At 36.8% G+C, this 16,984-nt stretch overlaps 2 protein-coding genes across 3 annotated transcripts; both read left to right on the top strand.

Annotated features, from left to right (window-relative positions):
* Nucleotides 1–537: 537 nt before the first annotated feature.
* LOC125202364 (pentatricopeptide repeat-containing protein At1g62670, mitochondrial-like) lies at nucleotides 538–2,573 on the top strand. 2 transcript variants are annotated; one of them, XM_048100747.1, is made up of 2 exons: nucleotides 538–1,991; nucleotides 2,132–2,324. In XM_048100747.1, the coding sequence occupies exons 1-2, from the start codon at nucleotides 604–606 to the stop codon at nucleotides 2,190–2,192; spliced, it is 1,449 nt and encodes a 482-aa protein (XP_047956704.1). In that variant the 5' UTR covers nucleotides 538–603; the 3' UTR covers nucleotides 2,193–2,324. The 2 variants fall into 2 exon arrangements, with proteins under 2 accessions (XP_047956704.1, XP_047956703.1); XM_048100746.1 differs by having other exon boundaries at nucleotides 538–2,573.
* A 7,559-nt stretch (nucleotides 2,574–10,132) lies between these two features.
* Nucleotides 10,133–16,398, top strand: LOC125208607 (protein Rf1, mitochondrial-like). The gene is given in 7 exon segments (XM_048108262.1): nucleotides 10,133–10,912; nucleotides 11,018–12,197; nucleotides 13,626–13,695; nucleotides 14,206–15,019; nucleotides 15,022–15,229; nucleotides 15,317–16,134; nucleotides 16,296–16,398. Coding segments are annotated over 6 exon segments (3,849 nt in total). The 5' UTR covers nucleotides 10,133–10,137; the 3' UTR covers nucleotides 16,119–16,134; nucleotides 16,296–16,398.
* The last annotated feature ends 586 nt before the right edge of the window (nucleotides 16,399–16,984 follow it).

Raw genomic sequence — 16,984 nt, 5'->3', positions numbered from 1 at the left:
TTAAATTCATACTGAAATTATTATTTTATAAATTAGGAAAGAAAATGCATACTTTGAATAAATTAATCAATATTTAAATAGTTTTTTGAATTTATAATGTCAATAATTATTTACATATTTAGAATAAAGTTACGAAATAAAATAATAATATTAACATGAGTATTATTAATAATATTAGTGTTATATTAATTATTTTATCAGTAGTGGATTAAAAGAGTAATAATTTTTGGAATTATTTTATTTTAATAATGAGTGTATATTAGCAGTACTCCCCATGACCTTTTAAGGTGAAGCAATATTTAGGACACAAAGATTAAGAAACTACTCTAATTAAATTGGTTAATAAAGTTAAATTAAAATATGAAAGGTGATAAAAAGTAGGAGAAATAATAAAATAAAATTTATAGTAATTTTTTTTTTAATGCCTTAACATATTTGGAATTTTACGAAATGAATACGGTATACGACTCAATTTAGTTGGGATATATATAAACGGAGTGCTACGGATAATTGTTTCCTCTGTTTTCCTTCCAAAATAGAATTATTCTTCGCCAATTGATTGATTCCTTCAGGATCTCTATCTTCACCCGCCGAGTAAGGAAGATGAGCAGAAGGGCTGCTGTTTCTGCAATCGAGCTCGTTCATGGAAGAGGATTTATCAATCGACGGTCTCATAAATCGGGTATTCTCTCTCCTCCATTCTCTCTCTTCTCAACCAAGGCTTTCCAACCTAAGCGGCGCACAATAGATTTCAGTAGTGTTAAAGAATTAGATGATGCTATTAAATTGTTTGGAGAGATGAAGAGTATGCGGCCTGAGCCTTCTATTCTAGTGTACAACAAATTTATGAGTGTCTGTGTAAAGATTGAGCAGTATTCCTTTGCCCTCAATGTGTTCGATGAAATGCTTCAGAAGGGTTTCCCTGTTAATCGTTACACTATGAATATTGCGGTTAACTGTTGCTGTCACTTGAAAGACATAAACTCTGGTTTTGCTATCGTGGCCTTGTTTTTTAAGAGTGGATACGAACCAGATGCTGCGACAATCAACCCTCTCATTAGAAGGTTGTTTTTAGAGGGCAAGGAGGCGGAAGCTGTGAAATTGTTCCAAAAGGTTCTAGATTTAAAAGTTTGCGAGCCTAATGGTGTTATGATTCTGCACTTGATAGATGGGTTATGCAAAACTGGAAAGGTCGTTGAAGCTTATGATTGGGTTCGTAGATTAGAAAGTTGTGGGTGGAGACCCAACATTAACGCTTATAACACATTAATTAATGGGTTCTGCAAGGGTGGACAAATAGATGAAGCTTTGGAACTTCTGCTTAAGATGACCAACAAGGGTATGTTACCCGATGTTGTCACATATAATACCATGATTAAGGGACTGTTTGACAATGGTAGGCATACTGATGTTGGAGACTTATTGAATGAAATGGCCAATTCCAAGATATCTTTGAATGTGCGTACTTTCAGTATATTGATCGATGCATATTGTAAGGAAGGAAAGATGGATGAGGCTGCGAATGTGTTGGAAACTATGACGCAGCAGAATATTTTTCCCAATGTCTTCACTTATAGTACACTGATTGAGGGATTTTGTTTGAAAGGTGAAATTGATACAGCAAAACAATTGCTCGATTCCATGGTAGAGATGGGCCTAAAGCCTAATATTGTTAGTTATAGCAGCTTATTGAATGGATATTGCAAGAAGGGAAGTGTGGATGAAGCTTGGCTTCTTTTTCTTGATATTCCGGGTAAAGGTTTGGTGCATAATACACATACTTACACTACAATGATACATGGATTATTTAGTAAAGATAGAATTGTTGAGGGCCTGAAACTTTTCGAGGATATGAAAGCTCAACAAGTGCGTCCTAACATGCATACTTTTACTACATTGTTGGATGGGATGTGTAGGAAAGGGGAGATTGACGAGGCTCTTTCATTGCTGCGCATGATTGAAGATGAAGGATTTACCCCTGACATAGTCATGTACGGTGCTCTCATTAATGGGTTATGCAAAAGTGGAAAACATGATGATGCAAGAGATCTTTTCAATCAACTTCCTTCGAAAGGTTTGCAACCTAACGTTTCCATATATAATATGATCGTTGGTTCATTTTGTCGAGAAGGGTGTTTGGAGGAGGTAAAACGCTTGCTTGTAGAGATGGAGAACCGTGGTTGTGGACCTGATCGTGTGACATACCTTGTCATCATTAAGATTCTGCTACAGCAAAATGAGGTTGACGAAGCAAGATCATTCATGAAAGAAATGCGTGAAAAGGGATTCTCAGCTTATTATGCAACATCTTCAACGCCAAGTGGAGATGGTTTTTATTCAAAATGGCAAAATGGCTCGATTGGTTGCGGACAGGGGAGTATCTCCTATTGAACTTAGATGTATTTATTCATGAATTGTTTAGATTTTGGCCTTGAACATGCGAATATCATGAAAGTTTATTTGTTTTCAAAACTTGTTATATTTAGATGAGCTAAATGGTTAGTTGTTGAGGTTTTCTATCTGCATTTCTGTATTTGCTAACTCTCAGAATTTATATTCATTTTGTTCTTTTACATGATTCTCGCGCTGTCAAACCCGTTCGGGCTATGAGAAAAATAGGGCTAGGTCTCAGTCAGCTCTCTCATTACAGGATTGTTTTTAGAGGGTAAGGCGGCGGAAGCCGTTAAATTATTCCAAAAGGTTGTGGATTTAAAACTTTGTAGGCCTAATAAGGTTGTGATTCTGCTTGGATAGATGGGTTATGCAAAATTTGACATGAAAATTATTATTGTATTACTTGTGAATAAACATAAAAATGGAGACAAGGGACATGAATGATGAATGACTAGGCTAAATTATGAAATAAGCTATAGAGTTTGATATATCGCAACTTCTTTATACAGTTGTGAATTGGGTCGGACTAACTTGATATGTGCCAGCCCAAGCCCTGCCCACCAGTGAAACAAAGCAAGTCTGAATTGTACTTATTCGTTGCTGTGGGCTCCAAATGGGCTTTTTTTTCTAAACCGTGGCTCGGTTTAGGCCTAGGACCGACTAAGATAAGACCCATTATATCAACCGATCCTTGGTTTGACATAAAAAATTACCCCATCGATGCTGCATGCGTGGAGGGATCACATTAGACCAGAATGGAGTTGGGCTCCCTATAATAGGGTAACATGCCATCATGGTGATCCTACATACGCCTTCGCGCTTCACTGAATTTCGTAACATATGCATATAGCCATTTAGTCCCTGGTCCGTTCCCCACAAATTCTTTAATATCCAATAGTCTGTCCCATTTTCAGATGTACCATAACCTACAATCAAGACAGCATGATTCACATTGGATGAGTACAAGCTAGAGAATATACCGTTTTTACATATTAGTAAAAATGATAGAACAAGAAAGTATTATATATAAAAAGAGGTTTTGATCACTAACCCTAGTGTACTCTTCAAAATCATCGTCTGTACATACACATGCTCAAATAGGTTGTTTCGCAATAGCCTGTTGTAGCTTCTTCTCGTTGTTGGATGGTACATGCATATAGCCATCAATCGTTACAACACGACATTCTTTTAGCTTCAAAAAGAGACCAAAAAATGTATTATAGTAAAAAAAAATATGGACAAAAAAAGAGAAAAAAGAATCTACTTTATCTTTGTTGTTGAATTCTTCATTACAAAGTCGATATGGATAATCCTCTTCAGTGTAAATTCCTTTCTTTGCAATGTACTCTAGAGCCATTTGTGCACGTCCTCCCCGACCATTAGTCGCTGGTATTCTGAGTTTCTGGTAGTCAATAAGTTGTTGTACGGAAAGGCTCACAAGAGATCCCGTTTTAATGTGAAGAAGGCCTTCAACTGCACCGACGGCTGAGTATGCTCAGCATCCACCGGTCAGACCTTCACATACGCCTTTCTTCCGCCAATCCACAGAAGCTGGGAGGGGCCCAACGTCGTCGGGTATCGTTGAGATGGAGCGCAGGGTGCCACAGCTGCGCCGGGATCGACACTCGTAAAGTAGCTTTCTGTAGAACACAAGTGATGTAATTGGCATTATATCTACAAATCCTTGGTTTTACCATAGAAAGTACTATATGTGCTTAGACAAGCCCAAAAAAGATACCCATGAACAATGTTAATAATATCATTAGAATAATTTTATCAATATTTTCTCTAAACTTCTCTTCCTTCCATTTACTATATTCACGGTAACACTATCATAGTTTTCGCTATAATTGTTGCTTTGTTTTGGATCTTGAATAATTGACACATCTCTATATTCTCCACGTCATGATATGAAATACTAAAATTCGACTAATTATTTTTCTTCCGTTTTGTTAATTGTAATTGTCTTATATAGAATGGTGATATATAATTAGGTAAGATATGCTAAATCAATAATATATAAATAATGGAGATATGGGAATATTCTGTAGATATACTCGTATCAAATTTCCTCAACGTCTTCTTAAAGACCCATGATCAATTCTCATCCGCTGCACTTGATCACTAAGTTAGGGTATTAGGTAGTATTATATCTCATATCTCTATTATTTCATATATTATTGATTTAGCATATCTTTCCTATTTCTTGATCACTAAGTTAGGGTATTAGGTAGTACTCCCTCCGTCCGCGAATAGGAGTCATGTTTTTCCATTTTAGTACGTCCGCGAATAACAGTCTCGATTCACTTTTACCATAAATGGTAATAGGGTCCCACCTTCACCTAACCCATTCCATTCACATTTCATTTAAAACTAATATATACATGTGAGACTCCTATTCCACTAACCTTTTCCACCCATTTTTCTTAACATTTTATAAAACCCGTGCCGCTAAGGAATGAGACTCCTGATGGCGGACGGATGGAGTATTATAAATAGGATGCTTTTGTTATCTTTTGAATCATTCATGAAAGAAATATTAATCTTTTATCATCTTTTACTTTTCTGCTATTTATTTTTCCGGCTTTGTTATTTGGTTGCTCGACGGAGTTTCTCCGTGAACGGACCCTCCTATCTCGGCGAATTCTCGCTGAATTATATCAAAATCACACTTATTTGAAATTTGAATAAAAGAAAATTTTGACTTGTGATCTTCATTTTTTGATCATCATTTTATGGAATTTTTTTAAAAAAAATGACCAACTAGGTAAACTAGTAATAAAGTTTAATAAATGGTTTAATTTTGTCAATAAAGTTCATCGGAAAACGCTTGCTTGTAGAGATGGAGAACCGTGGTTGTGGACCTAATGTGTGACCTACCATGTCATCATCAAGATTCTGCTAAAGCAAAATGAGGTTGACAAAGCAAGATCATTCATGAATGAAATGCGTGAAAAGGGATTATGCAACTTCTTCAACGCCAAGTGGAGATGATTTTTCCTCAAAATGGTAAAATGGGAATAAATTAATAAAATGACCAGTATGGTGGTTGTCTTGAGGTAGATGGTGGCCTCATTGTGGTGAAGATGAAGCGAGTATAAGCATGTGGTGACAGCTGAGGAAGCTCGTTCGGCTGAGTGTGCATCCACCCTAACGGCTCGAAGTCATTCAAGAAATCATGTTCTGGTAGAGCTGATGGTAGATGAACTTGCTGGTGGGTACCCCACTGTGGCATCATGGAAATACACCGGATTTCCTTGACTTGGGGATTGTCCGATGGACTTACACCATAAAGGTAACCTGCAAGTTGTGTGCGCAGATCTGGTGTTATGTTCAAACTCATCCCATGTCGGGAGTCTGAGGGAAGTTGGAAGATGTATATAATTCATGTCCAATGCCAATCAGGCCTTTTGGGAGTGACCCAAAAACAAATCCGTGCGGGCTTGACCCAAAGTGGACAATATCAAACATCTGTTGCAGTCGACAATCCGTGTACATAATATCAGCTCCAAGAATAATATCACGAATCTCGGAATTGGTCAATGCAGATGTGTTCACGTTGTTCTTTTTCGATATCAGCTCCAAGAATAATATCACGAATCTCGGAATTGGTCAATGCAGATGTGTTCACGTTGTTCGTTTTCGCTATCTCGACTTAAACATTAAAACAGAAGAAAAGAAGTATTTGGTTATGTGGTTACAACAGCAATACGCTTCAGAAAAGATCTAACCGCACCGCGGTATTTCCTTAATCCAACAAAAACTAGAAGATCAATTCTAAACCAATAAAGTTCAACAGCCTGTACAAATATGTACACTAACAACAGCCTGTTGTAGCTTCTTCTCGTTTTTGGAGGGAACATAAGCACAACGATCAATTCTTACAACACGTCCTTTTAGCTTCATGATGGTATAAAAAATGTGTACTTATAATAAAAAAGAAAGGGGACAAAAAGATTATTGTTAAAACAAAATTTACTTCATCATTCTTGAATTCTCCATCACATTTTTTTGCACACAGCTTCGATACGGATAGTATTCTCTCGGTGTGTATTCCATTCTTTACAATGTACTCAAAAGCATAGTCCACGAATCCTCCCTCGCCCTCATGTTTTTCGTGTTTGTTCCAGTCACCAAGTACTTGTCCGGACAGGGTCACAAGAGATCCCGTCTTGATCTGATGAAGTGCTTCAACTGCACCCACGGCTGAGAATGCCCAACATGAACCGCCTTTATCTTTATATTCAAAATGAACTATGTTAGTTGCGTTTTCAATTTAGTTGCAAAACAATACAAGTTGGTTCAATTCAAAAATGCTAACATTTTATTTGTATCAACCTTAATTTTTCTTCCTCATGGCTAATTATTAGTACTCCCTCCGTCCCAGATAATTCGTCCCACTTTGACCGGGCACCGGTTTTAAAAATTGTAATGAAAAGTGAGTTGAAAAAGTTAGTGTATGTGGGTCATACTTTTATATATTAGTTTTATAATAAAATGTGAGTAGGAATGAGTTAGTGGAATATGAGTCCACTACCAAATATGAAAAAAGAGAAATGGGACAAATTATGTGGGATAGACCGAAATGGAAAATTGGGACGAATTATCCGGGACGGGTGGAGTACTATTTAAATACTCAAAACAATGGAGGCATTTGCAAGCCAAGTTGGTTCAATGCCATGCTTTTTTCTCAAAACTCAATGCTTTTTTCTCAAAACTCAATCTACTATCATACTCCTTTTTACCTTTCCAAAATATTTCTAATTGCAAGATTTAGGGGATATAATCAGTTGATAACTATTTGTTGATTGATACTAACTAATAACTATGTCAACATGCATGTTATAGATGTCAACACGAACATATATTTGTACATCAACTAAATTTTTTGGACATACAAATATCTTCGTAGTGATATGTCAACTACATTTTGTCGACTTACAAATATCTTCTTATTGACATCTATAATATGTGTTTTGACATAATATGAACAAATATCTTTGTATGTGAAAAAATAAAGGGATATTGGTCTCTAAAACCATTAACTTTGAGCAAATTTTGGTATTTCCCATTAACTTTAAAATTGGTCTAAAAAATCACAAACTTTACATTTTGTTTGTTATTTCCCATGGACCCGTACGCTGACACACGGTCTACCATAGGTGTACACTAATCCAAGTAGGGTTTGCGGCCCTACAAGGATCCGAATTTGATTTTAATAATAAATGGCAAAGTCATTTCAGATAGGCACGTTAAAACAAAATACAGCATGATAAACAGTTTCGCATTTCATTCCCATCGATAAAATAGTTAGGCATTGTCCTTGTTTAAAAAGAGAGCCCACCTCGTTCGCTTAATCCGAAATTATATTAATTCCCTTGCGATCGCGATTCCCTTGCTAGATATCACCTTTAGAATTTTAAAATAACACATAAATCAACACAAATAATCAAGATAAAATAAGATGCTTGCATCCTAAGGCTTCGATTATTTTTATCAAACAGAGTACGAATTTTCCAATTAAAATCAGGCCAGAAACAATCATTCTCGGCCCACTCGAAAAGAAACAGCCCAAGCCCCAAATCTATTAAAACATAACCCATTTGAAGAATAAAGGTGAAAAAATATATAAAAAGAACTCCCTTTCCCAACACACACGCATACACACGTATACTCCCCCAATTCCATTTTAAAAGCAAGATTTCAAAATATTAAAGGGATTAAATAATAAAGGAATCAAGTACTCCCTTCCCAAACTCCATCGCGACTCTCTCTTCCTCCCTACTGTAAAACTTTAAACAAAGAACACACACACAAATTCTCCAACTTTGCACACTCAACAAAGAACACACACACCGCACAAATTCGTCCCGATTAACCCGCAGATAAGTTCTTAATTTGATTTCTTGAATTAAAGTTTGATTCTTTAATTCAGTTTGCTTCGATTCATTCGATTAGTAGATTGATTACAGATTTTGGAAAACGGCAGTATGGGGTGTATGGATGCAGTAGTATGAAACTGGAATTGGATGGGAGAGGTGTATACCTTCAATGACAGATAGTGAACGAATTGGCTTGAACTAAGGAGATTTCGGCTTCGGTTCCTTGCGCTCTCAGTTTCTGTTGTGTGAGGTCATTTTCATGAGTTGGTTTAGCAATAACAGAGATTTTGCAAAGAGATTCGTGATCGAGGATATACCGGAATTTAGAGTCGGATGGAGATGAAGGCGTTGGATGGTACGTCTTCTTCGCTGCTCTCTTTCTTCTCTGTCGTATTCTTCACAGATGGAGCGTTTAAGATTTGTGAAGAAATTGTGGGAGTCGTATTCTTCACAGATGGAGCGTTTAAGATTTGTGAAGAAATTGTGGGAGCGGCGGTGGGAGATTAGGGTAGAAAGGCCTTGATTTATAAGAGCATCTCCAAAGGGAGAGGTAAATGGAGAGGTAAACTAATATAACTACCATATTTACCTTTTCTTCATGAAAAATCATTCTCCAAGGGGAGAGGTATTTGAGAAGGTATTATACCTTTTCCCATTTTGAAGAGGTATCTATACCTCTCCATCAATAGAGAGGCAAAATCATATAACCACCATATTTACCTTCTTTTCATAAAATGAAAAAGTCATTCTCCAAGGGAGAAGGTATTTGAGAAGGTATTACACTTTATGTTTTTTAATGCTTTTGTACTACTATTTTAATTTTTTTAAATAATATACCTTTCCATATACCTTTTATCCTTGGAGTTGATTGATTTTTAGAAAGGTATATTGCACTTTTTGAGAAGGTATAAATATGATATACCCTTTTCATTTACCTTCTCCCCTTGGAGTTGCTCTAAGAGTAATTGTGGTAATTGATTCTCCAATAATTGGAATTAATGGCGTGGGAGATTAGGGTAGAAAGGCCTTGATTTAAGAGTAATTGTGGTAATTGATTCTCTAATAATTGGAATTAATGGCTAATTGGTGGTTTAATTTTGGAATAGGATTTTGCAGACTATGAGAGAGGAGAAAAACGCGTGAAGATGTAGGAGGAGAAATCTTTGCAGATTTATTTGACTGCAATTGAAATTAAAGGAAAGTCTTTGGAATCAAGACAAAGATCTTATAATTTAATTAAATTAATTTAGGGCTCAAATCCTTGTATTTTATTTAAAGGAAGTTGGTAATGACTACTCCCTCCGTCCGCGAATAAGAGTCTTATTTTTCCATTTTAGTACATCCGCGAATAAGATTCCCGGTTCACTTTTACCATAAATGGTAATAGAGTCTCACCTTCAACTAACTCATTCCACTCACATTTCATTTAAAACTAATATATACAAGTGCGATCCATATTCCACTAACTTTTTTTCACTCATTTTTCCTAACATTTCTTAAAATTCGTGTCACCAACAAATGGGACTCCTAATGGCGGCCGGAGGGAGTATTTATTATATGACTATTCTTAAAAATAATACTCCCACCTTCCAACTAAGTTGAGCCAAAATTTTTAGGGACGTAGATTAAAAGTTTTTATAAAAAAGCATGAGAGAGAAATAAAATAAGACTGATTAGAGGATTTATTTATTTTTTGTCAAAAAAAACTCAACTTAATTGGACATCCCGTCCAAAATAGAATAAAACTCAAAAAAGTATTATACATATATATAATTATAAGATATAATATTATGAACTAAACAGACCTATATTAGCAAAAGAGGTTGAACAAATCAAAACAACACAAGAATCTCACCTGAAGATGAGCAGAAGGGCTGCTGTATCTGCAATCGATCTCGTTCGTGGAAGAGGATTTCTCAATCGACGGTCTCATAAAACGGGTATTCTCTCTCCTCCATCCTCTCTCTTCTCTTCCAAGGCTTTTCAACCTAAGCGGCGCCCAATAGATTTCAGTACTGTTAAAGAATTAGATGATGCTGTTAAATTGTTTGGGGAAATGAAGAGTATGCGGCCTGAGCCTTCTATTCTAGTGTACAACAACCTTATGAGTGTCAGTGTAAAGATTGAGCAGTATTCTTTTGCCCTCAATGTGTTCGATGAAATGCTTCGGATGGGATTCCCTGTTAATGTTTACAGTATGAATATCGTGGTTAACTGTTGTTGTCACTTGAAAGACATAAACTCTGGTTTTGCTATTGTGGCCTTGTTTTTTAAGAGTGGATACGAACCAGATGTCACGACAATCGGTACTCTCATTAAAGGATTGTTTTTAAAGGGTGAGGAGGCGGAAGCTGTAAAATTATTCGAGAAAGTTCTGGATTTAAAAGTTTGCGAGCCTGATAGTGTTATGATTCTGCACTTGATAGATGGGTTATGCAAAACTGGACAGGTCATTGCGGCTAGCGATTGGGTTCATAGATTAGAAAGTTGTGGGTGGAGACCCAACATTAAGGCTTATAGCACATTAATTGATGGGTTCTGCAAGGGTGGACAAATAGATGAAGCTTTTGAACTTCAACTTAAGATGACCAACAAGGGTATGTTACCCGATGTTGTCACATATAATACCATGATTAAGGGACTGTGTGACAATGGTAGGCATACTAATGTTAGAAACTTATTGAATGAAATGACCGATCTTAAGATATGTTTGGATGTGATTACTTTCAACATATTGATTTATGCATTATGTAAAGAAGGAAAGATGGAAGAAGCTGAGAATTTGTTCGAAACTATGACGAAGCACAATATATGTCCCACTGTGGTCACGTATAATTCACTTATTGACGGATTTTGCTTGAGAGGTGAAACTGATAGAGTAAAACAGTTGCTCAATTCCATGGTAGAGATGGACATAAAACCCGATATTGTAAGTTATAGCAGTTTATTAAATGCGTACTGTAAGAAGGGGAGTGTGGATGAAGCTCAACTTGTTTTTCTTGAAATGTCCGATAAAGGTTTGGTCCATGATGTGTATACTTATAATACCATGATACACGGATTATTTAGTGCAAATAAATTTGTCGAGGGATGGAAACTTTTTGAGGATATGGAAGATCAACAAGTGTGTTGTCCTAACTTGCGTACGTACAATGTGTTGTTGGATGGGCTGTGCAGTAACGGGGAAATTAATGAGGCTGTTTCGTTGCTGCGCAAGATAGAAGATAAAGGATTTACCCCTAATATTGTTAGCTACAACAGCTTATTAAATGGATATTGCAAAAAAGGAAGCGTGGATGAAGCTTGGCTTCTTTTTCTTGAAATTCCAAGTAAAGGGTTGGTGCGAGATAAACATACTTATAATACCATGATACATGGATTATTTAGTGAAAATAAATTTTCCGAGGGCTGGAAACTTTTCGAGGATATGGAAGACCAACAAGTGCGTCATGACTTGTGTACTTATAATACATTGTTGTATGGGCTGTGTAAGAATGGAGAGATTGATGAGGCTCTTTCATTGCTGCGCCTGATTGAAGATAAAGGATTTACCCCTAACATAGTCACGTATGGTACTCTTATAAATGCATTATGCAAAAATGGAAAACATGGCATTGCGATAGATCTTTTCAATCAACTTCTATCAAATGGTGTACAGCCTGATGCTTACATATATAGTATGATCATCGGTTCATATTGTCAAGTAGGGTCTTTGGAGGAGGTAAAACGTTTGCTGGTAGAGATGGAGAATCGTGGCTGTGGACCTAATCATGTAACATACAGGGTCATCATCGGGAGTCTGCTAAAGCAAAATGAGGTTGACAAGGCCAGATCATTCTTGGAAGAAATGCGTGAAAAGGCATTCCCAGCCGATTCTGCAACTTCTTCGATGCCAAGTGAGATGATTAATTCCTCAAATTGATGAAGGACCTAACACCCAAGGAAATTGTACCCTAATCCGTATCAAGTGGAGGTTAGTGAAATTATCACATTTCTTTATGCATAATAGTACTGTATCATTTATTGTCTATTTCATATCGAGGTATCCAAGAATTAACATGTTGTGCTGTATCAAGGTTCATGTTGTGTTAGTTTTCATGCAAACATCGTTGTTTCTAGTGCAGGGCGAGGATTTATGCAGCCTATGAGCCAAAGGTTTATGTCTCGTAGCTTCAAGCTGAGTTTGATTCTGTATATGCTTGTGATATACGGGTTCCCTATTGCTGCACGATTCCAAAAAACATTCGAATATTATGAACCTATATTTGTATGCAAAACTTGTTATATTTTGATGAGCTCAACTCAACAGTTTGTTGTTGGGAGCTTCATGAAGATCTGTCTTTGCATTGCATGGTTGAAGATGATTTATTCTTGTATAGTTATTATGTTTGTATCTCTCATAAATGGGTTATGCAAAATTGGAATATTTGCAACCTAATGTTAGGATGTATTAGCTATAAAAATGATCATTCATGAAAGATATTATAGGTCCAAGAAGATACTTATTTTACAGCCTTCTTGGCAAATTTTTTCTTAAACTCAAACTTAGAAAAGTACAAATATCATAAAGTCATATTGTTGTTACAATTTAATAGTTCAATTTTGGGGCAAAGAGAAGAATTATCATAGGATAGGCCACTGGAGAGGAGCGTTTTATAGAATCGAATCGACATATTATTAAAATTACTGAAAATTCATATATTAAGAACCTTAAATAAAATGGGGTAAATTGCCTTTAAAATCATGAACTTTCACAAAAGTTTGGTTTTTCCTGTGAACTTTAAATGTCGCATAAAAAGTCATGAACTTTACCGGGTTGTGCAAATTTCTCATCCGACTCGACCCGATAGTTTTCCGGCATAAACTTATCCTATGTGGCAGCCGGAACACAAAACGACGTCATTTTGTGTTTGTTGAGAAATAAAATAAAAAAATTAGAGATGAGAGGTAAAGGGAGAGAGAAGGGGCAGTCGGCGGAGATGAATTGGGGACGTGAATTGGAAGGGGGAAATGAATTGGGGCGGTCGACGGTGGATGGTTGTTGATGATAGGGGCGGAGAAGCGGGAGGAAGGGACGAAGGGCGATGAATTGGGGACTTGAATTGGAAGGGGGAGACGAATTGGGGCAGTCGACGGTGGATGGTGATGATGGGGGCGGAGCAGCGAGAGGAAGGGACGGAGGAGGGCGACGGAGCGCCGCAACTCCTACAGAGGCGACGGCGACGCAAAGAGGCAGAACGATGGAGGACCTTGAGCCCAAGGAAATTGTATCCTAGTCCATATAAAGTGTAGGTTAGTGACATTACCACCATTCTTTATGCTAATAACATTGTTGGATGGGCTGTGTAGCAATGGGGAGATTGATGAGGCTGTTTCATTGTTGCGCCTGATCGATGATAAAGGATATACCCCTGATATTGTAAGTTACAACAGCTTATTGAATGGATATTGCAAAAAGGGAAGCGTGGATGAAGCTTGGCTTCTTTTTCTTGAAATTCCCAATAAAGGCTTGGTGCGAGATAACTATACTTATACTACCATGACACACGGATTATTTAGTATAAATAAATTTGCCGAGGGTTGGAAACTTTTCGAGGATATGGAAGCTCACCGAGTGTGTCCTAACATGCGTACTTATAACATTCGAAAGCATTAAAAAAAAAAAAAAAAAAAACTCCCTCCGTCCATCAAAATCTGAACAAGTACACGGAGAAATAAAAAGGGAAAACAAATCGAAGCCTAAAATATTGAATAAATTAAGATATATTATAATGCGCATGGAGAGAATAGAATCCAAAACAGAAAGAACTAAAGACTCTCTCATACGTGGATTAGAGTTTGCCCACATAAAGCAGAACAATTCTCAACTATCAAATACGCTATACTATTAAACAAATCAATGTTCAATCGCAAAGCCAATTGATTCCCTTTCCTCACTTTCAATTTCACCTGCCGATTAAGGAAGATGAGCAGAAGGGCTGCTGTATCTGCAATAGATCTCATTCATGGAAAAGGATTTCTCAATCGATTGTCTCATAAATCGGGTATTCTCTCTCCTCCATTCTCTCTCTTCTCTTTCAAGGCTTTTCAGCCTAAGCGGCGCCCAATAGATTTCAGCACTGTTAAAGAATTAGATGATGCTATTAAATTGTTTGGAGAAATGAAGAGTATGCGGCCTCAGCCTTCTATTCGAGTGTACAACAAACTTATAAGTGTTTGTGTAAAGATTGAGCAGTATTCTTTTGCCCTTAATATGTTCGATGAAATGCTTCAAATGGGTTTCCCTATTGATATTTACACTATGAGTATTGCAATTAATTGTTGCTGTCACTTGAAAGATATAAACTCTGGTTTTTCTATAATGGCCTTCTTTTGTAAGAATGGTTTCGAACCAAATGCCGTGACAATCAGCCCTCTTATTAAAGGGTTGTTTTTAGAGGGTAAGGAGGCGGAAGCCGTGAAATTATTCCAAAAGGTTCTGGATTTAAAAGTTTGCGAGCCTAATGGTGTTATGATTCTGCACTTGATAGACGGGTTATGCAAAACTGGACAGGTCATTGCAGCTAATGATTGGGTTCGTGGATTAGAAAGTTGTGGGTGGAGACCTGACGTTTGGGTTTATAGTGCATTAATTGATGGGTTCTGCAAGGTGGGAAATGTTGATGATGCTTTGAAACTTCTACCCGAGATGATCAGTAAAGGTATTTTACCTAATGTTGTCACATATAGTACCATGATTAAGGGAAGTGTGATAATGGTAGGCATACTGATGTTAGAAACTTATTGAATGAAATGGCCAATTCCAAGATATATTTGAATGTGCATACTTTCAATATATTGATTGATGCATTATGTAAAGAAGGAAAGATTGTAGAAGCCGAGAATGTGTTGGAAACTATGACGAAGCATAATATATGTCCCACTGTGGTCACATATAATACCATGATACACGGATTATTTAGTGCAAATAAATTTGGTGAAGGCTGGAAACTTTTTGAGGATATGGAAGATCAACAAGTGTGTTTTCCTGACTTGTATACTTATAATATATTGTTGGATGTGTTGTGTAGCAATGGAGAGATTGATAAGGCTGTTTCATTGTTGCGCATGATTGAAGATAAAGGATTTACCCCTAATATTGTTAGTTACAACAGCTTATTGAATGGATATTGCAAAAAGGGAAGCGTGGATGAAGCTTGGCTTCTTTTTCTTGAAATTCCAAATAAAGGCTTGGTGCGAGATAACCATACTTATAATACCATGATACACGGATTATTTAGTGCATGTAAATTTGCCGAGGGCCGTAAACTATTCGAGGATATGGAAGACCAACAACTGCGTCCTAATTTGCAAACTTACAATATATTGTTGGATGGGCTGTGTAGGAATAAGGAGATTAATGATGCTATTTCATTGTTGCGCCTGATTGAAGATAAAGGATTTACCCCTAACATAGTCACGTACGGTGTTGTCATAAATGCATTATGCAAACATGGAAAACATGGCATGGCAAGAGATCTTTTCAATCAACTTCCATCGAAAGGTGTACAACCAGATGTTCGTATATATAGTATGATCATTGGTTCATTTTGTCAAGAAGGGTCTTGGGAGGAGGTAAAACGTTTGCTGGTAGAGATGGAGAACCGTGGCTATGGGCCTGATCAAGTAACGTACAATGTCATCATCGGGATTCTGCTAAATCAAAATGAGGTTGACAAGGCAAGATCATTCATGGAAGAAATGCGGGAAAAGGGATTCTCTGCAACTTCTTCAATGCCTAGTGGAGATGATAATTTCCTCAAATCGATGAAGGACCTTGAGCCCAAGGAAATTGTATCCTAGTCCATATCAATGGGAGGTTGGTGACATTATCACCATTCTATATGAATAATAATACCGCATCAATTATTGTCTTTTTCACATTTGAGGCATCGAAGAAGTTAAAATTTCAATAGATTTAATCAAAAACTTCTAACTATACTGCTGATTTTGGTTCATGTTGTGCTGCTTTTCATGCAGACATCGTTGTTCCTGTTGTAGGGCGACTGATGCAGCCTAAGAGCCAAAGGCTTACGTCTCGGAGCTTAAAGCTGGGTTCGATTCTTTATATGCTTGTGATATGTGGAGACTGCTATATGCATTACTATATTTGGTAACTGTGAGAATTCAGATTTATTTTGTCCTTGCTAGGATCATTATAATACTACTACCAAATTTTCCTGCCTAAGAGAAATATTTGGGTTGGGTCAGGCAATAATGAAAATAACCAAGACTTAAGTAACCAAGACTCGATCACTGCTATCGCTCGACCCCTACACTTCGAATACACCTTCAGCCCCCTCGGTGCAGTCGTATCATCTATACATGAATGGGGAGATTCATGAAGCTTTCTCTCTTTACTGTGCATGATTCTCTCTCGTAAATGGATATAAATTTCTGATATTTCTGATTTTAATCTTTTATATATACGATCATATAGGAGGTTGTGTTCATAAAATAAAGTTGTTTCAATAAAGGTTGGCGGGGATTTTCGCATTTCATTATAATCACCTATCACTATTATTTTAAGTGAAACATTTCCTATTCGACACAAGATTTTATGTGTTTTTATTATGTCAATTGAGTGGATAAGGAATAAAGTACTCCTCCGTTAACCATGTAAGAATAAAAAGTAAAAAATTATAAATTTGATCACAATAACATAGTAC

The sequence above is a fragment of the Salvia hispanica genome, chromosome 1, assembly GCF_023119035.1.
Source record: "Salvia hispanica cultivar TCC Black 2014 chromosome 1, UniMelb_Shisp_WGS_1.0, whole genome shotgun sequence".
In the NCBI taxonomy this organism is placed as follows: domain Eukaryota; kingdom Viridiplantae; phylum Streptophyta; class Magnoliopsida; order Lamiales; family Lamiaceae; genus Salvia; species Salvia hispanica.
This window is presented reverse-complemented; position numbering and strand designations above follow the sequence as displayed.